At 40.1% G+C, this 26,634-nt stretch overlaps 1 protein-coding gene across 1 annotated transcript; it reads right to left on the bottom strand.

Moving 5' to 3' along the window:
- Positions 1-344: 344 nt before the first annotated feature.
- ZNF831 (zinc finger protein 831) lies at positions 345-12,802 on the bottom strand. Its single transcript, XM_058850582.1, has 6 exons — positions 12,735-12,802; positions 5,085-9,290; positions 4,436-4,578; positions 2,607-2,776; positions 2,329-2,480; positions 345-2,036 (listed from the first exon to the last, which is right to left on the bottom strand). The coding sequence occupies exons 2-6, from the start codon at positions 9,255-9,257 to the stop codon at positions 1,194-1,196; spliced, it is 5,481 nt and encodes a 1,826-aa protein (XP_058706565.1). The 5' UTR covers positions 9,258-9,290; positions 12,735-12,802; the 3' UTR covers positions 345-1,193.
- Between the last annotated feature and the right edge of the window lie 13,832 nt (positions 12,803-26,634).

The raw sequence follows: 26,634 nt of genomic DNA, 5'->3' as shown, positions 1-26,634 counted from the left end.
AAATGCACAGGACTTGGCATGTGGTTTATCTCTCTGAGTTGTTTGGGCATTTTTTTACATATACACATTTATTTTCTTCAGTTAATTTGTACTAGATTTCTTTCTATGATCTGTTTAATCCTTTACCCAAGCATGACTAAAAAGCAACTCCAAAAATCCCATTTAATTAATCCCGATGTGTGAGTCAGAATACAAGAATAGTAGAAGTTTAAGTACAGAATTTTACTATAATGTAGAAATGGAATGGTTTTACTGCTCATCAGTTTAATCAAGCAAGTGAACACACTTGGTCAAATTGAAATATCTAATTATTTATTCACATAGAAACCAGTAAATTTTAGGGTTTGTAGCACAAAACTTGTTAAAAAAAGAAAACAATCTATGCCATATAGCTTATTTACCCTCCTTAAAATTACATCATTGCAGTTAAAATTACAATAAAAATTAAACATTCCAGATGACATCAGTTGGAGCACAATGTGACAAATATAATGAGAGAATCCTTGTCAGGAATTTTACCACAAGGAAATACCAATAGTTAACACCCATATTCTCCACCTAGAAATCAAGAATATTTGAGTAGATCTTGGCATAAAAGGCACAAAACACAAAGCAAGGCATGCTTGTGTAATTTCTCACACAGAAGCACTGACATTTGTGCAACATGGAAAAAGACCAGCATTTTTCCAGACTCTTCCAATATCACAGATCCTTAGGGAACAGATCTTCCCCTAAATGCCAGTGTGTCACTCCCAGTACAGAGGCAGTGACTAGAAGAAACAGGAATATAGAGAGGAGAGCACATCTGTACCCTTCCAGCAGCTGAGGAACTGAGGAAGCTGCTGCAGTTGGATTGTTGAAATAACCCAATCCACTGCAGGCTTGGAGTAACACACCCACAGGCAGCCAGCACTTGAGGGAATTCTGAGACTGGCAGGAACGTCAACAATGCTGGAAACCTGTCAGGAACACAGGGTTGCCTCTTGCATTTAAATGTGCCATGCCAGCCTCAAATGAGCATTTTCAAAATAAGGTTGAGTCCTTGAAAGGAAGGGCTCTTCCAAAGAGGGTGTTGCCTCTGGCACAGAGGAATGGCTTTGCTGATGTTAAGGTGTTTCAGAGCTGTGGATCAAAGATCCCTGGCATTTCCTGCTGTAACAGGCTGGCAGACAAGCCCTGGCAGCAGCCTGCTCCTAAATTTCTATAACCAGCCTGTCCTCATCATCACTGCTCGTGTCATCATATTCCACCCGTGTTTGTTTCCTCATCATCTCTAAACCTCTCTTTTTGTATGTCTTGGGGGGTGTTGCAGAATAACTCTTGAACTCAGGGGATCTGAGAGTAACTGGGGAATTTTTAAAGGTAGCAGTAGCTGTTCCATGTGGCCTTCCATAGGGATTGGGCTGCAGGTGGGATCTGTTCCTGTCTGCGCTTCTGTGCAGCTCCAGGAGGTGCTGAGATAAGTCTGCCCTCTGTGAGCATTCCCTGCTGGGTAACTGAGCCCTCGTGCCTGTCTCAGAAACAGACTCTGCTTGTGATCCAAACAAATGTGAACATCCTGGCTGGGAGCTGGGAGCTGAATTTTCTGTGGGAGGTGAATGTGTGTTTTCTTCACTTGGAGGTTTCCCCCTTCCGGAGGCCTGGATCACCAGGTCTGATATTCCAAATATTTGGCTCTCTGACTCTACCCTCAATATGTTTTCCTGGCTTGCTCCAGGAAGATGAGCAGCAGCCTCTGGGTTTGTGCTGTCAGGTTGGTCACCTGTGCCTGTGTTTGTAAATTCAGGGCAAGACCCAAAGGAAGCTGCCACGGGGTCGCTGCGAAGGCTTGGCTGGGATTCTCCAGGCAGGGATGGCTGGAGCACGAGGGGCTGTGTCACCCAGCAGCAAATGGCCACGTCCCTGCTGAATTCCTGCAGGGATGTGTCAGCTGTGGAGGAAAAGGAATGAGCTGTCACAGCTATTCCCAGAGGAGCTGTAATGTTCTGGAGAGAGGCGTTTGTTCTTGGGTGTTCCCTGATTTGCCCAGAAATGTCCTGTAGGAATTAGGAGGGGAAAAATTTTATACATAGTTTTCAGTCCGGAGCAATTTTATCCAATTGATGCAAGTTTAATTGTTGTTTTAGCAAATTCTAACATTAGTAAGTTTTCATTATATTTTAACCCTCAAAAATACCTTTAACACACTGTAAAATATTTTAACCAAAATCTGTGATACAAAATAGGTTCAACTTCAACTTTAACACAGCTGAAATAATTCAGGTTTTAAAGAACAATTCTTTTTTCTGTTAATAAAAAATAATACAAGAATTAAGGTACAATACCTACTTTTTTATCCATTTTGTCTTTTTGTTTAACATGGTTTAGATTTTCAGTATGGGAAGATATTCCTGAGTTATTTTTTGCTTCTTTTTTCCTTCTGCAAAGTTGTTTGTCTGAGGTGGAATATGATGTGTCTTTTTGCTGTTGTAGATAATTTTCTATTGAAAAGAGGTTGGATAAACTTTTACTTTGATTTTTATCACCTCACATGCTCGAACTTGCTACATTTCTCATCATATCACTGAAATAACATTAATTTTCACACAAATATTCCAAATACTTACCTTGCATCTTGGATTGAGGAGGATGGCACTTCTTCTGCTTGTTAAATCTGGGGGGTTGGGATGAGCAGCCCTTTCTCAAAGCATCCAGAGCTCTGTTGGGAAAACAGGGCCTCTTGCTCAGCCGGTTCATTTTCAGCTGAGCAAATCCATGGATGTGCCTCCCTCTGTACCTGCAGTGCCAGGGGCATTGAGGGGATAAACAAATATGGGAGATGTAAGAGCAGACAGAGGGGAATAACACCACCTCACCAAGGGCATTAAAGTCTAACAGCAATTTATTACTGGGAAGAAGATGCTTGTTTATGTCCACTCAAAAAAAATCTGGATTTTAGGCAAGAGACACACAATTACTTTATTATCTTTTCTTTTCTCCGTAGGATTCAGTAAATCGATTTTCTAAGAGAAAATTATTAAGGAATAACAGATCCTTTTTCTTATACCTGGAATTTTAAAACAATATATCTCACAAAGATTTGAACCACACAGGAATCACCTGAGGCTGTGGTTTTCTCTTTTTCACTTCTTGAGTGCTACCTGTTCATCATCACTAAGGGACAACATAAGGATTTTGGTTATTTAGCAGACCCACATTGAATAATCCAACTCTGCTTTATTTTTTACACTGGCTCCGTCTTTTACTAACTCTGAATGAGTGACACTAAAGTCCCATCCCTAAATCAACAGACTGTCACTTTCCAAAGAGCATGATGCAAATCTAAAAGGATGCACTTATTCAGGTGTTTGGTGTATTAGAAAATTAAATTACATTTGGTGGTTACCACTTGGGCCAGTTACCTACTAATAGGTATGACCTGAGCTTTCAGGGCACTGTGCTTAATTAAATCCCTGCACTCATTGGATACAAATAAATTTGATATAAACAAATTCTGAGACCAGCAGGGGAAAAAAACCCACAACAACAGAACACCACCTGAAAATCAAACCAGAAAAAAGTCCTAGAAGAATGTCACTCGGCTGGGTGACATAGACCTGAGTCTTCTATTTCTGTTCATATGACCCTGCAAAACTGCAGTGCTGTTTGCTGAACTAGACACGGTGATTAAATTACTGCCACTGATTTGTCCTCTAGGGAGTCACTCTCGTCTGATTTTGCTCATGAAATAAAGAGGGATGTATGCACACAATATGTGTTCCTTACTGAAGCAATTCATCAGACATCCTGCTGCCCCACACTCCTGAAAGATTAGAGGGGAAATGTTCCATTGATATGAATTCCCACTGAAAGGGGGGAGCTGTGCTGATTGAGACAATGTGCCCTTGATAGTTTTATGCTCAAATTCTTCCTGCTTTTTTATTTAAACCAAATGATCCTTTGAACTACAGATGGTTCTGTCAGTTTGTGTTAAACTTGATATTTATTCTTCTGACTTCTCTGGTGAATACCAGTTCAGGATATGGATCTTCCGAGGACAAAGGGCCTCGCACACTGCTCTGACCTGTGACAGGATTAAAGACAGAAGCATTTTGGTTCCCTTCAGAAAAAATAAATGCTGACGATTCTGACAGATAAGAGTAATTTCTAAATCATAGAAAGAGTCAGCTGACCAGGCATCATCATTATGTGGAATATGTCCTGTTTGCTTAGAAAAGTCTGTTCCTAATAGTAAACACACTGATATTTTTACAGTGTACTTTTGGGGCCCTGCTGTGGTATAACAATAGCTCTTTCTGAGAGATTTCTCTTTTTTCTCCACCAGTTTTGACATGGTTGCATTTTGGACATGACTTTTTCTTTTCTGTGGAGTTTTTACATGCATTACAACAAAATTATGTCTGTATCTAGTGAACTTGAAAGCCATACTCCTTACCATTTAGGGGTGACTTTAATCCTTTTCTGTTTGTGGCTCCTCTTGAGTTTAGTTGTTGAGACTTTTTCCTTTTTACAAACTACTGTTTTCTTCTTTTGCTCTGAAATATTTTTGAAAGAACCACCAGGAACTTCTGAGCTTAACTGTTTAGAATATTGGAAAAAAATTAAGTACATGAAAACTGTGAATTACATTGACTGAGAAGTTGGAAATCTGTGCACTTTTAAAATAGCAATGAACAGCATAGGAGTTAAGTATAGCACAACTCTGTATTTAAGTCCTACTTTAAGTCAAATATTCATTTAGACTGAAAACAATGAAATACAGATGCTATTGGAGAAAAAATATTAAAAAACGCCATGAAGAGCGAAAAAATCAAGAAATAGAACTCTTTTCACTATAAGCATTCTGAAATGGTCAAGTGAAAGAAACTTAAATATTCACACAGAAGTATATCTTTCTGATGCATGAAATGAACATAAGACTTATCTCAAAAAAAACATAAATTGTAAATTCTGTATCAGCAAATGCCTGAAAATATCCATAAATACACTTCTGATAATTATTTCATTTTTCTAATAAGAGGGTGGAGGTGGGCTGTCAGCCAATAACACCCTCTTGAGACAGCAAACAGGATTATTAATATTACCTCCTGCATCTGGTGTCCTTTAGAAAAGGATGAAACCAACGTTTTTAAGCTTGTGTTTGTTAAGCCATATGCCACAGTCTTGCTAATATTTCTCATTTTGAAAATGGAGATGTCGTATTTCGACAGGGTGCATTCCCTGCTGGGTTCCTTGTCCCAGGAGTGCATGGAGGGGTGGGCAGAGGCTGCATTCCCACTCTGCTCCGAGGGCAAGGGGAGGCTTCTGCTCAGACAGCACCAGGTCAGCCGGGGCTCGGCACTGAGGGATGGGAAGGTGCTCTTGGAGCCTGGTACTGGAGAAATGCCAGAGTAGCTGGTCCTGTTATTGTGGGCCAGCACTGGGAATCCTTTGCAGTGAGTGTTGAGAGTGTGGCAGTAGAAAGTGCCAAAAGAATGGCAAAAATAAGTGGGGTTGTCTCTTGAGCTCTGGGAATGCTGCAGATCCTGCAGTGGTGGTGGGCTGTCCTTAAGGATGCGTGGACTCCCTGCTCTGTCCCATCCCAGGATTGCTGGCTCTGCACTCTTGCTGGAAACTGATGTCTTTATCAAAGAGTCACTTCCTGAGCAAAGGTGGTGTAAAGCCTTCCTCTCATCTTTGATGTCAGCAGATATGAAAAAGCCACTTGTATACACAGAAGTAAAGCAGATTTTCTTCCTCGGAGTCTGTGTAGAGCAAGTACTTTTACTCATCCACTTCTCTTCTGTTTGTCGTTGATAATTTAATTTATTTTTGTTCTGTTTGTTTTTCCAATCCTTTCTTGCAATATCCTGCTGCTTGAAGTTTTGGTTACGAAAGGTATTCTCTGCTATGGTTAAGATATTTGTGGTTTCTGAGTTGACTGGTGAACAGAATCCTGGAGGTTTCCAGTTTGTGTGAAGATTCCATTGAATTTCTCCTTTGCCAGCCTTTTGTCTCACTTCAGATTTTAAAGGAGACCAAACCACATCACTGGAATGAGAAGGGAGGAATGTGCTGCTGGAAGAGCAGGGCGGGGTTAAGGTCTCTGTCACAGGTGTGCCAGGTGTCATCTCCTGTTCAGATCGAAGCAAAGGTGACAGATCTGAAGCTCTCTTGTCCTGTGGCAATTTAAGGATATATTTTGGAGAGAAGACATTTTGTTGTGGGACTGGACTTAAATGGTCAGATTGTGGATCATGGCTTTTAGAAGATACATCCACAGCATTGTCATTGGGAAGTGGCACTTTTGCTCCTGTTCTTACAAGATGTGTTTTATCTTCTCCATGTGTTACATTGTGCGAAGCAAAAGAGTTAGAATCACTTCCCCTTAATTCAGACCCTAAAAATCCCACCAGTGAAGCTTTTGAGATATCTGCAGGGTGTGAAAGAAGGTTAATGTCACTGTAATTAAGAGCTTGTGTGGGAAGTTTGATTGTTTTCCTATATTCCACATCCTCAGTGGCTCCATTAATGCCTGTGCTTGATTTTTGCTCCTCTGCTTTACTGGAGAATTTCACTGGAGCTGTGGGGAGACACTGGGTGCCAGGGCAATGGCCTCTCTCTGCTTCACTTACTGCAGTGGTTTCACTACTGGGACTAGGACAGGACACTGAAATCACATTTTGTGTCTTCTCCACTTCAAATTTCAGCTTCTTCCTTTCTGATGGCAAAGTCTGGGATTTCCCTGCAGTTTCTCTGTTGTTGCAGTGGACCCACGGGGGCGTCAGGCCATGCTGGCCACTTTCCTTAGTCCCGTGATGGTTCCCATAATTGTGTAAAGTGCTTTTACAATCTAATTCAAATGCACTGGATTCTTTCCCAGGGCTTGGTTTCTCCCGGTTGCTACTCTGTACTGGCAAGCAGTCATCATTCCTCCCATGGCTGCTCAGCTGACTCTCAGGATTTTGTAGCCTGAGTTCACCACTGCTTGGAGCCAGCAGTGTGCTGCTGCCAGCTGTGCATTTCTCCGTGTCACTGCCACTGAGCTCTCGGGAAGTTTGGCTGGTTACAGCTCCGGCAGTTACGGAATGTGATGTCTCCATTAGGTTGGACACTCTGTCTGCAGTTTCCTCCGAGGACACATTCTCCAGAACATGATTACCAGCAGCAGAGGTTCCTGATTTACCCATGGTTGAAGCTGCTGTCACAAGGGAGGAAGGACTGTCACTTACAGAGCTGCCATCTCTTTCCTTAGTTATTTCAGTGCTGCCAGCTGATTCCCTTGAATTAGGAGTCAACCTTGTAATATCTGTAATCTTATTCTCTCTTTGTTTAATTTTCTTGGCATTTTGACTGCTTTTCATTTTTTGGTAGATTTTCTTAAATGTTTCATCTCCATACATTTGCCATTTTTCTTGAGAGAACATCTTCAGCTTCCTTTGATTGTGTTTCTTATTTTTAGCACTGATTACTTCTCCGGCCCCAAGCTTTTTAGTCCCTTTCATCTCCTCTGACAGAGAAGGATGATCAGCCACATTACTTAGGGGCAAATCATCCACTGCTGTTTGTCTGACTAGAGCTCGGGGATGGCTATTAGGGAAATCCACTGAACTTGCAGCGAGATCGTTGCTAGGCAGCAAACCAGCAGTGCCTGTGTTTACAGACTGCTTAGTAAGAGAAAGTGGTTTTGAGCAACCTGGTTTGTCACGTACCATCCTCGCTCCCTCCACAACAGGCAAGGAGTTGCTCCGAGTTACAGGCACAGTGTCGATTGTTGTGGAGAACTGGGTGGGAACTGAATGGAAAAACATTGGCTTGCATTTCTCCAGGGGTGCAAAGGTAGATTTTGCTGAACAAAGAGAAAGATTCTTTTTCCTATTTACATCACAAGTTCTGATATCAAAATGGAAAGAGTCTTTGTACGTGTAAGGCATTGGCAGGTCAATGCTTCCCTGTTTAGAAAGGACAGTTTTTCTGGGCCTGACATTGTCTAACTGGGTGTCATCCACCACACTTTTGTTGTGTGAAATTAGCTTTGAAATGTGTTCTTCCAGCCTCTTTTTCTCTAGCATCGAGGCTGTAGCTTTGTCAGCTGCCTCTGGCTTTGCAGTGCTTCCGGAGGCACACCTTGGGCTGCTGAAGGCAGTTTCATTTTCCAGCTCCGTGCTGTGCTCGTAGAGACTGTGCAAGGGGCTGGAAGATGTCATCTGCTGTTCTGTGCTGTCGGAGCGTGACAGATACCCCGAGTCGGTGCTCTCACATTTCTTCAGCTTGCAGTCCAAGGGTTTGTAATCCCACTGCTTCTCTGAAGAGGTTGCCTGCTGCCTTTGCAGCTGAATGTGCTTATTGGTAGTCGGAGATCTTTGCTCCTGCATCTTCTTTCTCAGACACGGACCATTTGGCAAAGCTCCTGGAGATGATAAACTTCGAGGTTCTCTTTCAGGATCCCCCTGATTAGCCTTTGAATGGGAGGATTGATTTGCTGTTTCTTGATTTTCTGAAGCAGCTGATGAAGAGCTTGTTGCTGGCAGGGAGAGCTCATGAGGTTTCTTGGTGTCTGTTGCTGCACTGGTCTCTGAACTGGGTTGTCTGATGTGTATCCCCTGGTCTTCACTGGTGCTACTCAAGACTTTGCTGCCTTGGGGAGAGGTGGTGCTCTCTGCTGATCTCTCATTTTGTTCTGGTCCCCCACTGATGTCAGAGTCTGAGGGCAGCCTGGTGTTGTTGACGTGCGTTTGAGTTCTCCTGTGTTTATACAAGTTGCTCTGAGTTTTAAATGCAATGCCACAAGTGGTGCACGGAAAGGGCCTCTCCCCCGTGTGAGAGCGAATGTGTTTCTCAAGGACACTTGGCTTCAAACAATCTCGTCCACAGTGTTTGCAGATGTATTTCCCAGATTTTTTTGATTTTCCCAGGTTTCCAATAGATGCATTTACACAAGAACTCGGCGATGATAAAACCGGTAGAGTGCTGACTATGCTCAGCGTTAGACTTTGCCCAAGCTGTTTCTGGAGAAGCGGCTGAGGCTGCTCCGCGCCCTCCGGGGGAACCAGCGGGTTGAGGATGAGGGGAATGTTGCTGCCGTCGAGGTGGACGCAGCTCCTGCCGGTCACCAAGGGCCCGTGCGGCTGGAAACAGCCTGGCTGGACGGGCTGGAACAGCGGGATCGTCAGGGCTTTGAGGTACAGCGGCTGGGGCAGGGCCGGGCCCCGGGCAGGCTCCGAGGAGCCCCGCGGGGCAGGGCCCGGGCCGGGATCTGCCGGGCGCTGGGCCTCCATGCCAGGGGCGGCTGCTGCCGTGTGCTCATGGACCTGCCGGGAGGGGACACAACGAGAGCGGTCTGCAGGCAGCAAATAACACACACTGCAAATCACAGATCTTACATGCTGGCATTATACAATCATTACCTCCTTTCCCAATTAAATTGATTCATCTTTCATTTCTCTAGGAGCTACAGTTCAGTACAGTGTAAAGAACACTGAACACTGCACTTAAAACCACTCTTACAACCTACACCGAGTACCCAGAGAGTTTCAGATTTGCAAATGGAGGCTCTAAGCACACCAGAAATAATACAACTTTAATTTTCTGGCACTATATTTCCATTACATATTTATATTGTGTTTTTAAATGTCATTAGTATTAATAATTTTTAATACAGAAACACAGAACAGCTGAGGTTAAAGGGGACCTCAGGACATCTCTAATCCAAACACCTGCTCACAGCAGAACCAGCACCAAGGTCAGATGAGGCTGTCAAGGTGTTACCAGTCTGGTTTTGAAAACCTCTGGGGATAAAAACTGCACAGTTTCTTTGGGCAACCGGTTCCAAACACAGGACATTAAACATGCCTGCATATTATCTGTGCTTACTCAATTTAAGGGAACTAAACACATTGCAACAAGTGGTGTAAAATGAAAATGTGTGAACAAAATTAAACTCATGTCCTGTTTTACAAGTCAGATTTGCATAAATTTGTGCAAAGTAGAAAAGATGGTATCATAGGAAAATAGTGTGAGAAACTAAAGCTGGCTTTTGTGTAGACCAAATTAAATTGGTATAATTAATGGAGATATTATGGTGTACTGCTTGTTTTTAGATGCTTTCAATGCCAGATGAAAACATCTTCTAGACACAATTTTTGAAAAAAGTGAACCTATTCTTTTGAAACCTATCCTAATATATGCAGGGTTGGTCCAGACTTCTTCTTATTTCAGCAAAAATTTGTATTGTCTTTTTTTCTTTCTTAGAAACAAAGGAGGAAACTATCAAAATAAGCAAGTTGAAAATTTTCCTTGGAAAAGTTAAGGGCATTGTAATTACAGTTTGGGTGAAATTCAGGTGATCTGTGAATGTTTATTTGATTCTTGCTCAGCTATGCTCACTGGATGCACTGGCTGCTATGAATAATGGGTTGTTCTTGTGCAAACAGACATTAGAAACCCATTTGGAATAATATAATCAGTGCTCAATTTGAAATCTGCAATTTGTTGCTTTACTGCATAATCTCTAGTGGTGTTCGTGTAACTTCCTTGGATCATCTTAATAGGTTATCATTACCGGGAAATAGTCAAAGAATTGCTTCAAAATGTGGCTTGAAATTTTTACTGGTTCAGTCCAAGAAAACGATATGTAAAATGAACTGATCTGTGCACAGCAAAATGTTAGATTTTGCCTTTTTTTCTTCTTCGTGAATGTTATAAATTAAGCTCAGTTATCAAGCATGGACTTTTCTTATGCACTTCTGACATTTCTATGTGGAAAAATCACTTAAGTGGCTTTTTATTCTAGATAGTGACTATAATGATGAAAGAATGTTAAAAGAATATGGCTTGTTAAAGAAATTAAGTTATTATCCATATTGTGCAGTGTGGTTACCCCTACAGAATAGAAGTGAAATTCTCTAATTTGCAAAGTGACGTTATCAATATTTCAAGTCCATTTGAGATGGTTCCTAAATTACATAGTCACTTCTAAATTTAAACACAGCATACAATAAGGGATAAGACATGAGAAAATGATACAAACTAAGTATGCAGTGGTTTTTCCAAAATATTAAAAAAAAAAAAGTTAGGGGAAAAAAATATGCTGCAGAGAACAGACTCCAAGAAGAAGAGTGAAGCCTAAATACCCAGTAGGTGGAACATCTAACAAGTACCACATCAGACAGAACAAGTCACTATGTCCTTGCTCCCCTCCCTCCCCCAGAGAGAAGTGTGGAAACACTTCCACTTATTTTACATTTCCCCCACCAGCCTGCTCCAGTGGCACAAACTTTCTCTCTCAGGTTTCCTCCCAGCCATGCAGAGCTGATGGGCCCTTCAAGGCCACCACAGACAGATGTTTTTCATAGGAATCCTGTGGTTCCCAAGTACCAGAGGCTCTGTAATTTCACTTAATGCTGTTAAGTTTCTGGGGCCCACAACACAGTCTAAGTCTGAGACTCATTTCAGTGTTCTGTAATGCTCTACAAAGAAAATACCTAAGTGGTGACAGAAAATTTAAAGGAAAGTTTTAAATAAAGCTCAACAAGTAAGCTAATGGTGATACTTAATGCACTTTTAAGAATGTAATAACACATAGAGATGTGTTAGTTTGCTACTTTTCACAGCAAGAAAAAGTACTTTTTTCCTGAGTGAAACTGCCGTGACTCGTATTCTACTGGGGCAAATACCGTCAGAATTTTCACATCTGTTATTTATATACCCAAAAAGGCCACTGTATTTCTTTGTACATTGACAAAAATAGCTTATCTCAAACTAATTCTGCCCCAAGGCTGATTCAGGGTAGTCCTTGCCTAATGTAGAACTTCCTCTGTTGGTTATGCCCTGGGCTCTGTTAGTGAGCATCCACCCCATGTTCTCAGCTGTTTGTAACTTGTGGCACTGAACTACCAGCATAAGAACTTGATCCTAATTAGATAAGGAAAATTTTCCAAAAAACAAAACCAAATTGCAGGATTTGGCCAGCTCAAAATTTTCTAAATTGATTTCTTAAGCTATCAAAACTGGTCACTAAAATTCCATTAAATATAATTATTTTTTCCTAGTTTGAAATTCTAACTTCAGGTACACACCATAGGTAAGTCTGTGGAACACTGAAAAGTGGAGCAATTTCAGATAAAAAATCATTGTAGCAGAAATTGTCTTAGTCAATTTATAACTATAAAATACTTTAATACAGAAGGTTGATTAAAAAACTCATTTTAAATCAGTAAGTTCCATTTCTGTAGACTTTTCCCTGAATTCCAAAAACATTTAAAAAATTTTGTTTCATTTTGGCAGCACTGTTATAATAATTCTGAACTACACAATCAAAAGATTTTTGTCTTTTGCATGGCACATGCAATGCTCTGTCAACTGCCCATCATTATTAACCAAATTAATAACTAAACATGTAAATACTTATTTTCTGCACTTTCATATCATTTTTTTACAAAGCACTGAGCAGAGCTTCAGCCTCTAAGCAGACTCAGAGTTCAATTACTCAATCCCCCACCCTGGTCTGCAGGTACAACCTGGAGACATGGCAGAGTTCCTTTATTTTTGTAACCCCACAGAAGCAGGTTTTCAACATTCTGAACATACACAGTGTTCAGTTATACCAGGACTCTTTGCCTTTTTTAAAGCTTTTTTTACCTTTTAAAAGCTTTTTAAAAAGCTTTTAGTGATCCCTGCCTTAAATACCAGGGAGCAGAAATGGGAGTCTGGAAATAATTAAGTCTTTAGTCTGGATATAATTTTAGTTCACGTACCTTTGATTGATCCAGGCCTTTCAGCAAAAAAGTCTCATTTCTGTCAATACTTGATGCAAGCAGAGAGAAACGAGGACAAAGACTTGAAACAGATTAGAAGTAGGAAGTTGGGGTTTTCTTTTTTTTTTTTTACATTTGGTGTCACGTTAACAACCTTCAGAAAACAGGAAGAGTTGAAGTAGAAGAAAATGAAGTGTCATTTCAATCTCTCCGTATCCTTTATCACTATTTAATTAGGGAGCTCAAAACAAAATCTTCAAAATGTGGGGGGTTTGTACTCAGCTTTCAGTTGCATTGTCCTGAAATACAATGGTAGGGGTTTTCATTTATACTCCAAAAGATAATTTTCTTTTAACTTTACAGTAAAGGGCTCACTTAAAATATTTTGGGAAAGAAAACAATGGAGGAGAGAATACACTTGCCACATATGAAATGCTAAACTTATCCAGAGTGGCTGCTGTCCACCAGCTTCTTCTAATGGTGCCCTGTGGGATGGGAGAAAGCAGCAACCAGGTGGGAAAATGCCTCAGGAATGTTAAAAGCATTTAGGTCACACTCAACAAACATCCACAAACTTGTGGAAAGCTGCAGGGAAAAGAGGGTAGTGCACAGCCAAGTGCACTGAAAAGATAATTGTAAAAAATTAGATTTTATTTGTGGGTCAAATTCCTAAAGAGTGCTCAGGTAACACAGTGAACAGCACTGAGGGGTCCTGGGAGGGACCACTCTTCCTTATGCAAACATTTGTTTAAAATAGGGACTGGGATGGCTGCAACCTCCTCTGCTGGTAGACTGAGTGAATCCCAAACTGGAATATGCATTCCCGATAACATTCCAAAATTGGCATCTCTGGCCTGTATAATTTCCTTAGGAACACCATGTTTTGGAAGATAACAGCTTTTCTTTTCCCTGTGAAGAGCAGCTGCCCAGTGCAGACACTGCAGCCTGTCCCTTGTTGGGTAGTTGTGAAACTGTAATGTTATAATTGTCCAATATCCACTTCAGTGGGAGTTCTTACTTTTAATAATTCTGCTGATAGACTAATGCCCGAGGCCTCGGTGGATTTTCATTCCAAACAGCTTTATTGATCCTGGAGAGTTTTTCCTGTTGTTTGGATTGCTTTCCATTCATTTCTGGAGCCCTGATTTAGCAGTCCTCTAATTTTGGTGGTGAAGAAATATTTCTGTCTTGTTCTTCCAATCTTTCTTGCCTGTCATATAGTTATTTAGGGGGCAGAAAAGCTCTTAACAGGGCCCAGGATTACTGCTTGAAATCCTCCTGGTTTCTTCCATACCCTGAAATGCTCCCAGTAATTGGTAATGGCACTGCAGACGCTTAAAATCTGTGAATCTAGAAAATACTTGACATTCTGAACTACTTTACAGTGACTCATGCTTCTGCTCTACAGACTCAGTCTGTCCAGATGGAGAGAATTACATACAGCAAGTAGTTTCAGCTCTGCTGGGAGATACTTTCCTAAAGGAATGTGTTCTCACCTCTAAGTGAGATCTTCTGGAGGATTACTGCATGCTACAGTCAACAAACCAACGGGGAAAAAAGATGCGCATCTTATAATAGAACACTGGCATGAATCAAATCATACAAACAGATGATTATGGGCATTTTACATAACCAGTCAAAATTAGTTTGTCTTCAGTTTGATCACATTTCTGGAGCCCATTATATTTTATAAGACTTTAAGACTGACTATTATTAAGTTAAGGTGAATTTGCTTAAAAGGGACACTTAATTTAAACAGTTCTAAAATTGCAGCAGTATGCTGGACCTAGTAACAAATTGAAAACATGTATAAGCATTTAAAATTAATTATTTAGATCACTCAGTATCAAATTCCAAATGCTAAAACTGCAAACTACTTACCCTGAGAGGCTTAAGGAGGCAATAATTAATTAAAGCAAGTTACAACAAAAGTGAGTGGCTGTCTGGATATTTGCCACTATCAGAGAGGTTTCAGGGTATAGCAGAACCTTTTGAAGCTTGATCTAAAATTTCTAAACCTTGACTAAGTGACTCTGGAATCAGGGTCCTTCACAGCATCCTGTGATTCTTCCCATTTTTGTGGATAAACAGGCTGCAATGGCTAGAAGTAACAAAATACAGAGCACCAGTATGACACTGCACCAGTTCTGTTTGAAATTAAGTGATTTTTGTTTCCTCTTTCTAATCAATCTACTTATGTGTTTTGCTTCCTCAGCTGCAATCTCTATGCAAGATTACTTATATTCATTTAAGTTCAAAATATTTTCCTGCTCAGAGAAACTCAGCTAACGTCAGCTGTCTCAATACACAGCAAAGTGTCAGTTTAAACTGTGCACAAAGCTGAGCCCACTGTCAGATGCTGCACAGGAGGGAGTTCTGGGGCTACACTCCTCTCTCAATCCATGTCCCCATCGGGATCTGAGGAGTTAAACCCACACACCATTGGTACACATTTCTGGGTCCCAAGTGGAAAAGGTCCCACCCCAGGTGTTTCAAACCCTGCATCCTTCAAAGAACCTACAGAGTTTTGTCAGGGGTGTGAGCAAGTGAAAGCAGCAATGAACATTCTTCCTGTGCTGGTGAGGAAATAGATTCTGAAGATCCTGCAACTACACGTTTTAATGAACTTTGCAAAGTTAAATGAAAATATCTTCCAAGATTGCTAATTATTAATTTTTCCTGTGAGGGCAGTGATGCTGAGAGCAGCACACAGTATCTTACTGTCAGAGGAAGATACAGACAGTGGGATTATCATTTCCAGTTGCTCATCCAACACTGACAGCCAGCACAACTCCCTTGACAGACCACACAAAACTTCTACCTCAATCTTAGCATCATAAAGTCTTAGTGAATCCTAGGGTCTGAAATAAACTTTGTGCAGATGCTTTAAACACTCCTGTGATGGAAGCAAAATGTTTGTGAGTGTACCCCAGGTCTGGAGGTTTTTAGTCCTCAATTCAAACAAGCAAAATGGAACCAACACATTTTCTGGTTAGTCCAGAAATGACTGTTAATCTTGGTTTACTTAAAAACTATTTCTGCCTTTGCTCTTTTCTCAGTTTGACTTTGTATCTTGAAATGCCTCATAACAGAAGTACTGAGTTCACCTTTCCCCCTGTTCTTAAGGGATGTGTCTGATCCCACAACTCTGCCAGTTCCACCCTCAACCTGCACACTGCCAGTACCTCCTGAGCAAAGTTAGGAGCCTCAGTCCCCTGCAGAATCAGGCTAAAAGTGTTTAATTCCATAATCTTCTGAAACCTTTCGAGTCTTTCCATGGTAACATCTCAAATTCTGCCTTTGGAAAATCTTGCTGCTTGGTACAATCATTGTTCTGAAGTTTCGCCCTGATTTAAGTACAAAGCCACTGGAAAACCTGCTGGGGGAACTTGGAAATTCTTGTATCATATCCTAAGGACAAATATTTTTGACACTTACTTCCACAATTGTATAATATCAGCAAAGCTGGTTAGGTTGGGTTAGTATTTCTGTAAATACTGTACCAGAATACAGTATTAAAATATTTTAGGAAGAACAGGATCTGCTTTACCTTCCCTTTGTTCCAGAATAGCAGCAACTGATTTTATTGTTATTATACATTTTTCTGTATTTTCCTATGTTCCTCTTCTTGAATATTCATAAATTAAAACATTCCAAAGGCTTAAATCAGTAAAAATATTGTTACCTAAAATACATTTTAATGTGTAAGTAAACACTGTATTGGCCTTTTTGATCTCTTCATGCAATTTGTATTAAGAATATTTCCTTTTCTACTTCTTACAGTGCTACTTTTCTCAGCTCCAGCCATAAGAAATGCTTTCTAGTTTATTATATGTCTCTAGTTTAGATTTACATCACTATTTCTAAAAAGAAACATATCTAACATATCTGTTGGTTTTTTTAACAAGTTTGGTGGCTTGAAAATAAGGAAAAAATAGGATTTTTAGTGCTTAAAAACCTCAAAGGATTTTGATTCTTTTATCCTTTCATCAAATTTACTCCTGTGCATTTCCCATGTTAGGAAAGAGTTAACAACCTCCAGCCAGCAGACTGCAATCAACAGGTTGCTCTAACAGAAAAATAATAACCCTAATCCATCTTTTAAAGTTTAGAAGGTTGGACTAAATAATGAAAAAATACCGATTAAAGCCCTCTGAAAAGCTGAAGTGGGGCCAGAACTGAAATGCTTTGTGTTTTATGAAAAAAAAAAATCTTTCTCGTTGCTAAGTGAAAGAACCATCACAATAAAAAAAAAAAATTGTAACTTTAAAATTTCTGTCTTGCCATCTAAAATTGAATTCTGCCTCTGTCCATAGAAAATGATAACAAAACACTTGCTAACCTTTAGGTGGCCAATTCACAGGCAGGTGGAGAGGTTCAGGTCCCTGGAATAGCGTTGAAACAAAAGAAGCATCCTGTTTTCTTTTTTCAGTGTCTTTCTCTTCTCCTTTTTTTTTAAGCATTTGAACAGTGAAGGGTGGGTGGTGGGGTGTGTGCAGAGAGAGCAGGGGGTGCAGGCAGCCCACGCTGGTGTAGGAAGAGTTTTAATGGCCGATGCTGGGAATATGGTTTGCCTGCTACAGTGTCTGCACTACTGCAGCTCTGTGTGTGGGCGTAAAGAAATGACACGACTGGGTTTCAAACCATTACACTGAAGATTTGCAAACAGTTAAAAAAAAAAAAAAAACCCCAACCAAAAACACACAACCCCATCAGGCACAAATGAAAGATTATGACTTTTCTCCTTTTATCTTTTTCTAAGGGTTTTTTGTTGCTTTGTTTTAACTTAGCAGATGTAATCCAGTCAAGTTTTTTTCCTCAGCCTCTAAAGAAAAAAAAAAGGTAAATTGAGTATTTAGGAAGGTTTTATATTTTACATAGTGTTAATATTTTGTTATCATTTTTGCTGCTATTTTTTAATTAATCTATAAGAACTTGTATTGCTGAAGGGTATCCAGATTTCCCCAGTGAAAGTCTTCAGAGGACACCTATATTTCTACTTTAGAACATGCTAAATAGGTGCCTAAATCTTGGTAGCACCAAGTACCACAGCACAGTAGAGCAGCCACTCCACAACTGGCCAGGCAGGACACCTGAGCCCAGGACTAACCCTTGAAAATTCCACAAAACACAGCCAAAAAACACAGAACATGCTGGCAGCCCACTTTTGTTCAGTAGTCCAGCAACACCTCAGGTTTACTGATCTAAATTGGGCAGAAAACAGACCTGAATGTTTATTGTAAATGCTGGAGACCAACAGGAGCGAGACAAAGGGGCTGTTCCCTGTCAGATCATGGGGAATGAGAGGAAGATGGGATTTCAGCTGATATAAAAGTGCTGACACAAGTGACAGTGACTAAAACAGTTATGAATACACTGCTGTTGGGAGGGACAGGTGGAAGGTTTTGTCAGAAAAGCAAGAACACTTCTCAAACATATGTTTTACCACAAAAAAGTGAAGGACAGACAAAACAGTTTTAAAAAGGAACTTGAAAAGTTCAAGGAATCTTTCTGATTTGGTTGCTCCATGATAGTAAGGGACTGACACTTGATAAATGTGTATCTTCAAGTATGTTGAGAAGAGACAGCCAGGTTGAAAATGTTGTGTTTGGACAGAAGGAATGTGTTCTCTGGGATGCAGGGCTTTGGGTGTCCATCTTTTCACACATCCAGATGAGCCCCAAATCAAGCAGGATTTCTGAAGCTCCATGCACAGGGAAAGGGGAGGCAAAGAGGGGAGACTCTGGGTGGTGTTCACAGCAGGGCACCCCTGCAGTCATTTCCCAGGGCTGAGGAGCCAGAGCTGAATGTCAAACCAGCACAACTCAGTGTGAGCAAAACCAACAGGACTGGACTGGACTGGAGGGCTTCAGACTGCTGATCCCAAACTTTGACGAAGCCTGATAAAGGAGTTAAGCAGTGAATCACCCAAAAATGAATGAAAAGCGATCCTCAGTTCTGTGTCTGTGTGGTAAAACTCTCAGATATTGCCATTATTACACAGCAGTGCAGCCTGACTTGGCACTAAGTGGGGTCTGGCCACAGGAGAAACTTAAATTCTTTTTCCATGTATACATTAACAGCTGAGGTCAGCTCCAGGAAAATTTTGCTGGAGAAATGTGTCCTCAGCTGATACAGGAAAGTGAATGTCTGGAGAGACAAGAAATCTGCCTGCCAGCAGGGTTCCATTCATGCAGTCCCAGTGCCATTGCACTCCCTGATGTAGTTTGCAAGATGACATTGCTTAAATCAATTCAGTAGAACTGGTTGTTTTCCTGGCATAGTAAACTTTTTTGTGTGTGGATAGAAGTAAAAGAAAAGAACTACAACTTTTTTTATTACTCTTTCTCTAAACTCCTAATCTTTGTGTTCTGTCTGCTCAATGAAGACCCTTTTTGCCCAGTTAAACACTGCATTATTAATGAGTGGTATCAGCTCAATATTTTATTATCATTCATATTTTTTTAAAAAATTACTATTTTCTTGACTCAGTTTGAAAAGTGTAGTAACAAAATACGCATCCTGAAGCAGTAACTATCAGAGGTGCATGTGTTGATCATTTCTGTCTCAATATGACATGGACAATTATTTCATGACCCTGTAGCTGCTGTATTTCCAAGTCACCATTTCCCCATGGTGTTGGTGACTGTGCTGCAGATGAAGTAACACCTGGAATGTCTAAATGCTCCTAATCCCCCTCTGAGGAGTAATCCCCATGAAGAAGCATTGCATAATATGGATATTGCTTATCATAAATAGCAATAGTTCTTTTATAGACACAAACTCTTAAAATTGAATGTACAGAAATCATGGTTGCCTACACATCTTTCATTTGATCATTTCCAGCATGGTACTTAAGATGACTGTTTTTTTCCCAAAGATCACAGCTTTGTGAATTGGCAGAATCTTTTAAAGCAACTATTAAAAATCTGGGGAAAAAATTAAATGGGGAAAAATATCCAAAAAATCACATTCTTTTAAACTGGACAGCAAATTACCACCCTCCTATCAACAATGCATAACTACAAAGATTCATCTGGTGGTTTATTCTGTTTGTTGAGCCAGTGAGAACTACCACCCAAAGAGGAGTGTAACCCTCACAGACTGGTCAGGCCATACCAAGAGGAAAAAACTTAAAGACAAAAATGTGCTTGAATAGCTAAAGGGAGAGACAAAGCTTCATTAGAAGTAAACATGGGTCTCCTTGCCAAAAAAAGTCAGTTCAAGGAAAATTAAAACAGAAGGCCAAAGTAATGGATCCCATTGGGAAAAGACTCAAGGGCTGACGAGAAAATGCTAAAGCAGCCACAAAACTGAAAAGGTTCAGCTGGTTGCAGACACAACCTCAGTGTTTCACTTAAGTGAATTTTTCCTTTAAAGTACTTGGGTTCTTTCCACAGCAGGGCTGGACAGGCAGACACTCACCCAAAGGAGAAAGGAAAAAAAAAGAAAAGGAAAAAGTCCAGCGTCAAACCATCTTCTGTCAAAATCCCATAAACCCTTTTTCTAAATGTAGTTTCAGTTTGTGTTAGGTAAGGCTCTAAATGCTGAATCATCACACAGTTTGATTTGGGGCTTTATTTGGTTTGGGTTTTTAGTATTAATTCACCATAAGCAGGTATTGTGAAGGGTTGTTTTATGGACTAATTTACAAGGATAGCCTGAAATCCAAGAAAAATCTTGGACATTGGAGAGAAAAACCAGAGTCCAGTTTTGCTCCTGAAGTATCAGGTGATGGGGTGGGAATGAAGAGCTCCAGTTCCTCCTCCTTGCCCAAATCTTCCTTTTGCTGACAGTTGAAAGGTTAAAAAAGTGGAGGATATCATGCCACAAAAGAGATGTTTTGCAGGAGGAATAGGAAGGGTCTTTCTGGATCCTATAGACTGCAGGATTAATGAGCTGTAGTTTTTTCAGGCATATCACATCACAAACATGAGTAATTACCATTATGACACACTTAGAAGCAATGTAGCTTTCAGAGGAACAGTTGCTCTAACTCGAAAAGGCAACAAGGTTCAGTGGTTTGTACGTGCACAAACTACAGATGTATTCATTTTTCCATCTGTTTCTTATTTGTCACAGAAAAACAGAGAACTACTGCCAGTAGTCAGAAATGTTCTAAAGCCCACCAAGTACACTGACTTCAATGTGTTTTACAGAGAAAGAGGATAGAATTTACAGGATCAATGATCACTTGAACCAACTCAGATCAGTGTCTAAACCAGTAAAAGGAAGCATCAGTAACTATAAATAGAGAAACGCAGCATTCCCATCATTGTGACCCCAGGCCAGCACCAGTCACTGCTAAACCCACAGTCCACACCACTAAGACAGCTCAATCATGTATTTCTTTTTATTTTCCCCATAAGTTGCTGTGTAGTTTTGTTTTTTCCCAACATGCTGTCAAGGAAACCCTACACTCCTGTAGCTTATTATCCAGCTCTTTATTGCTATTGACTGACCAAAACTTAGAATTTTGAACCAACTGATACACTGTCCTTCCCATTATGAAGGGATCTTCACTTATACCATAAGCTGGATAGAGTTAAAACAAGACCTTTTTTGAAAGTTCAGCTCTTCCAAAATGCCTGGGAGAAACTTACCAATTAACTCTTCTGTTTATTATTTTATTAATCATTTTACATATCAATATTCTATTATGCTATATGCTATCCACTGAAAAACAGCCCTGTAATCTGACTGGTGTCTTCTAATTTAGCTGTGTCTCAATTCCACTCTTATGTTATCTTTGAACAATGTTGAGTTCCTCTGACAAACAGTATTTTGTGAATTTTGTGAGAGCTGCCAGCTAAATTTCAAGTGATAACAATTAAGTTGCAGTTGCACATTGCTTGTATCTGTGTCATACTTTTATCTAACAGACAGATTTTCACTAGGAGAAGAGGTGCTATATATGAACATATATGTGAACACTGAATTTAGGATGCACTGCAGGGAACAGGAGCTCTTCATCCCTGGGTGTGCCCCGGTGGTGTCCCCTGTGCCCTGAGCTCATGTGGAGCACGAGTCACATCCACACCGCAAAGCACCAGGGCAGGCTCAGATCGGGCACTTGGCCTCTCAGCCTGGGGTCTGAGGAGCTCTTCCACACTCCACACAACACTCACCTGTTCCAGGAGTGCCCCAGGAGGGTTCCAGTCCTCATCACGTGCTTTAAGGCTGCAGTTCTTACCCTGAGAGCCTCATGCATGGATAACTGCAGGGTAAAGGCAGGGAGTGGTCACCTGAAAGAGCACTCCTGGCAGAGTGGAATTTATTATTGCACTGGACTTGGATTTCAGTTGTCTGTCATGGTGAGAGGTATTTCTGTCCCTCTCTCCTTTGGGTCTCATGGAGCTTTGCTTTTATCTGTCGTCAAGGAAACACCAGGGTTTTTTCCCCCTTGCTCATTAATGTCTGCATTTTTGTTTCCATAGCTACAAAGGAACCTTAGTGTTTTAAAATAGCAGTAATTGGATTACCATGACTTTTTCAAATTTATTGACACCATTAATGGTTCTGATTTCAAAAGCAGACACTGAAATTGTATCAGCAATTTTTCAGCTATTAACGTGTTATCTCCTTGTCCTGAAATCCTTGGTACATGCTCAGAAAAGTCTTCAGCATCCAGACACTCACTGCAGCCAGACTCAGGCTCCATATGTGGTGCTCTGAAATTACTGAAAATAGTAATAGTAATGCTCTTTACTTGGATTAGTTTCAATTTCTGATGGTCTCCTGCAAAGGAGTGCACAGGTTCTGTTGAGAATCTGCTCGGTATTAGCATATTACAGATCCTTTGTGATTTGACCCCAGTAGAATAATCTGGAAGAATTTTTACAGCCAAGGATCTAGGCAACTCAGGATGCAGGAACATGGGAAAAGCACAAAGAATTGAGAGTACCAGCATTGTTAACAACTGGTATTACTTAGCAGGGACATAATTCATGTTTTAAGACAAAAAGCGACACTCCTACACTGTCTGTGGTTCTATGCACCCTCCTACCACCCTGAAATTATTCCTGTGCTGCCTTCTAGCACTTTTCATTTACTTGTTACCATTGGCTATTTGAGGTGCTCACAAAGCACCATAAATGCATATTCTGTACCCCTGCTCTTTCTTTCCTGCCCCTCCTGCCCTCAGCTGAGGACAGAAAGCAGCTGAATTCACTGTATGGATGTCCCAGCAGCGGTGTCACCACTCCCTGTGCTCAGCCCAGCCAGAGACACACAGCAGTGCCACCCTGGAACTGGAACTGGAATAAAATTAACCAGAAGCTTAATAAGAGGTGGACAGAGAGAATGTCCAGATACCACCTATTGTTTTAGAAAAACAAGCTCAAGAGAGTCTCCAACCTAAAATCTAGGCATAGCAAAAAGGTGACTAAACACAAATAAGTGTGAACAAGGAAGTCTCTTTAATTTAAAATATTAGTTCCTATTTTTCATAATGGATTTCTGTGCTCCTCGAGGCTCAGACATTCTATCACCATAGAAACAGTATCCTGTGTCTCTGAGGACCTGCTGTAGTTGTGTGCTGTTATGGAAACAGTCATCTGAACAGCTCCACTCATGTCTGTGTCTCAGTGATTGTGTTTGTAAAGATCCATTGCTAAATTACCCTTTAAGGATTCATTTTAATAAAAACTAAGTCCCTGAAGTACATGGCAATTTCATAAACTCCTCAAGGCTTCTCCAAATTAAAAATACAGCAATGGAAAAAAGATATACATTAGAATTACCTTGCCCTTTCAATAATTACCAACCTCTCCTAATCCCTACCATCAGCAAAGGTTTGGGGAAAAGATGGGTCTGTCCTCCCCAGCAATCATTAATAAAACTACTTCAGGAAAGTAAATTTTGATGTCATGTTCTGTGCAAGGACTCCTTCACACACCCATCCTATGTGGCAGCATGGCAATGAAATTCAAAAAAATAAGATGGTACAGGGAGAAAATGTGGCTCACATGACTGAACTGGGAATTCTCACATTTTAATTCCAGGTGAACCATTCTTTGTCTCAAAAAAGCCATCCAAGACAGATTTCGGAAAAGATAACATGTGAGTTGGAAGCTCAACTCCCACTAATTTTTTCCTGGGAATTGAGTCCTTAGCTGATCCCAGAAAATTTCCTCAACATTTTCATATTTGTAACATCTGAGATACTACTACTTACATATTTCACTAGAGTTCTGTGGGCATGAGTATTTTGTATTTTCTTGAATAAAGCCATCAAAGAATCAGGAACAACTGAAAGGTGCTGTTTGGGTTAATAGTCAGCTGTAAAGAGCTTCCTGCCTAATTACAGATTTTTCCATGTAGTTACTGCAACTTTAGACTGTAATTTCCCACTTTTTATCTTTTTTTTTTAGTTTAATTAAAATCATTTGCATCAAGAAGCTCCTTTCCAACCCAAACCATCCTAAGGTTATTTCCTATCTCTTTATTCCTACAGCAAATACTGGTTATTATGGCTTGTAAAGGGAACATTTCCTAACACTGGATATCTGAATATCTCTGATTACACTATCATTTTATAATGTATAAAGAAATTACCCAAACATAATGAACTTGTGAGTATAATTCAAATACCTCCACTGAACTTCAGGGATGCAGGAAAACAAAAGCTACTCAGAAATGTGTCAGTTTTGAAACCCAGGTCTTTTCCCCTCATGAGAGGGATGCAGTGATACCTCAGCAATATCATCATCATCATCATCATCGTCATCATCATCATCAGTCTTTTTTCCTTTAAAATATTTACAGCTTCTTTTATGAGCAAGGTTTAAGATATGTGACACTCTGAAACACATTTATAAAGGGAACAAATATTGATTTTGGAGTCATGAAATAAGTAATGAAATAAATGAAATAAGTTTTAGTTATTGCTGATACTGGATTGCCTCCAAGTTTTGTGATTAATGAAGCTTTGTGGAGGCTTTTTATTTATATCATAATTTTCCTTAGAAGTCTCCTGGCCTACTGCTCCCCTCGCTGATGGATCTGGCAGCACCAATCCCTGTGTGAGTCTGTCTGCTCAGGAGTGTCCAGCTGGTCACACAGTATTTGTTTTTCCTGTTCCTATGCTACTCATCCCACTGCACATTTGGGAGCTTCTGGCTTTGAAGACACATAGAATGCACATCTTGATTAAAAAGAAGGGCTGTGCTCTTCATCTTGCATTTTATAGACTTTTATTTTTAATAATTACTGCTTTACGGTATTTTGTGTATTTCAGAGAGCTCCTGGATACTCAGAATTTTTCATCAGTAGAAAGGGTATATAAAAATTCCTCTTATTTCTGACCATCAAAACCAAACATTGACACTAAGAAGTTTTAACTCCATTTTTGCCATCATTAACCATGAACCTGCAGGATATCCTATTAAACCAGTGCACTAGAACTGATATTATTGACTTGTGCAGGAACTTGGAAGTGGTTCTTAAATTACTCAATCTAGAGAAGAAATAAATTGAGGCAGCTTGGTAGAAAGAGCTTTAATGTACACTATGCAAGTCCTAGATATGAAAAATTGCATTTTAAATGGTTTTGTGAGAAGAGTAGTCAAGGCTAAAACTACTTATTCCTTTTAAAAATATTTTTAACTTCAGTTTGTGGCTGTCTGTTTACATTTTGGACTCTATTCATGTAACAGAGAACACATATACATCCTCAGGAGATGGATCAGTCCAAGCTGACTTAATCATACTGGGATAAAATTGATGATTTCTCAGTGTATGGAATTTAACTTTTCCTTTTTTTATTTATACACGTAGTTTATTCCTTTCATTATTGCTGAAACGTTAAGTTGCAGGCAGCTCCATTTCATTAAGTCTAGGCAGTACAGTGGTGAAAAAGCTGATTTCTCCCAAAGGGCTCTCTAATTAATCATTACTAATGAAGCTGTGCCAATTAACAATGGTAGTGGAATGCCTAGAAGAGTCTGAGGGCTGAGTCCAGGCTGTGAGGATTTTATTTGCTGTCCTTCACAAGTGCAACACACCCAGGGCTGGTCTGCAAATGGATTTTTAACAGCTCATATGTTTTTGTAATATTTACTAAATTCTTAGATCCTCTTCAAGTTGTTGCATATATTTGACTCAAATGTTCTTGGTCTGTGTGTAGCAGGTTTGTACAGGCCTGTTAAATGTGTTTGGCTTTGGATCAGGACAGAATGTAGTGGAGTTCTTTTGCAGGATTTCCAAGATTATAAGTATTCCCACATATTCCTCTCACTTTCCTTAAGTGCTGTAATATTTCACAGTTAAGTACATTAAAAAGCCCCCATGGCCTGGAGTGTCAGACAGTGGTTACAGGAAATGCAGATTCAGGAATTTTATCAAGCTGGACACTGACAGTTTTGGTCACACCATCTCATGGCCTTTGATTTTTCCTAAAAGGAATCTATGACTTTTACATTAGTGAAGATTTTATGGAGTCTGCTTACTTTACAGTTTAATATGTTTATTAGAGCATACCATAAAAGAAAATACTTTTGTCCCAACTGTGTATTAAGAGTATTCTGTTATTTTATTTGCATGGAAGATCCTGCATTATGTTTCCATCTTAAACTCTCTTATTTGATTATTTTTTTTTTATTTTTCTTTTATAGTTTATCCCTTAAGCTGGATGAAATGAACTCATGAGAAACCTTCAGAAGGCTCTTTGGAAAATAGGAATATTTTCAGTGAAGCTACAAACAAGAAACCACCACTGGCCAGATAAGATATTAAAAAATTTTAAATATCAGAGCGCCTCATCCCCAGCCGGACAAGGATCATTTTCAGGTACAGTTTTTGACTCCTATGCTCACTGTTTCCCTGTGAATTGTCAGTCCTGTCCAAACACCAACGTTTCTTCTCAGTTTGGGGTTGGGAATTCCCACTGTCAGGCCCAGAG

This window comes from Poecile atricapillus, chromosome 15 (assembly GCF_030490865.1).
Source record: "Poecile atricapillus isolate bPoeAtr1 chromosome 15, bPoeAtr1.hap1, whole genome shotgun sequence".
Taxonomy (NCBI): domain Eukaryota; kingdom Metazoa; phylum Chordata; class Aves; order Passeriformes; family Paridae; genus Poecile; species Poecile atricapillus.
The sequence above is the reverse complement of the archived record's forward strand: the minus strand, read 5'-3'. Positions and strand labels throughout refer to the sequence as shown.

Coding starts and splice junctions, on each gene's coding strand:
- ZNF831 (XM_058850582.1), bottom strand. CDS start 9,257: ATGGAGGCCCAGCGCCCGGCAGATCCCGGCCCGGGCCCTGCCCCGCGG. Junction 4,579..5,084: donor AAGGACACCAGATGCAGGAG/GTAATATTAATA, acceptor TATTCTAAACAG/TTAAGCTCAGAAGTTCCTGG. Junction 2,481..2,606: donor TCCTCAATCCAAGATGCAAG/GTAAGTATTTGG, acceptor TCTTTTCAATAG/AAAATTATCTACAACAGCAA.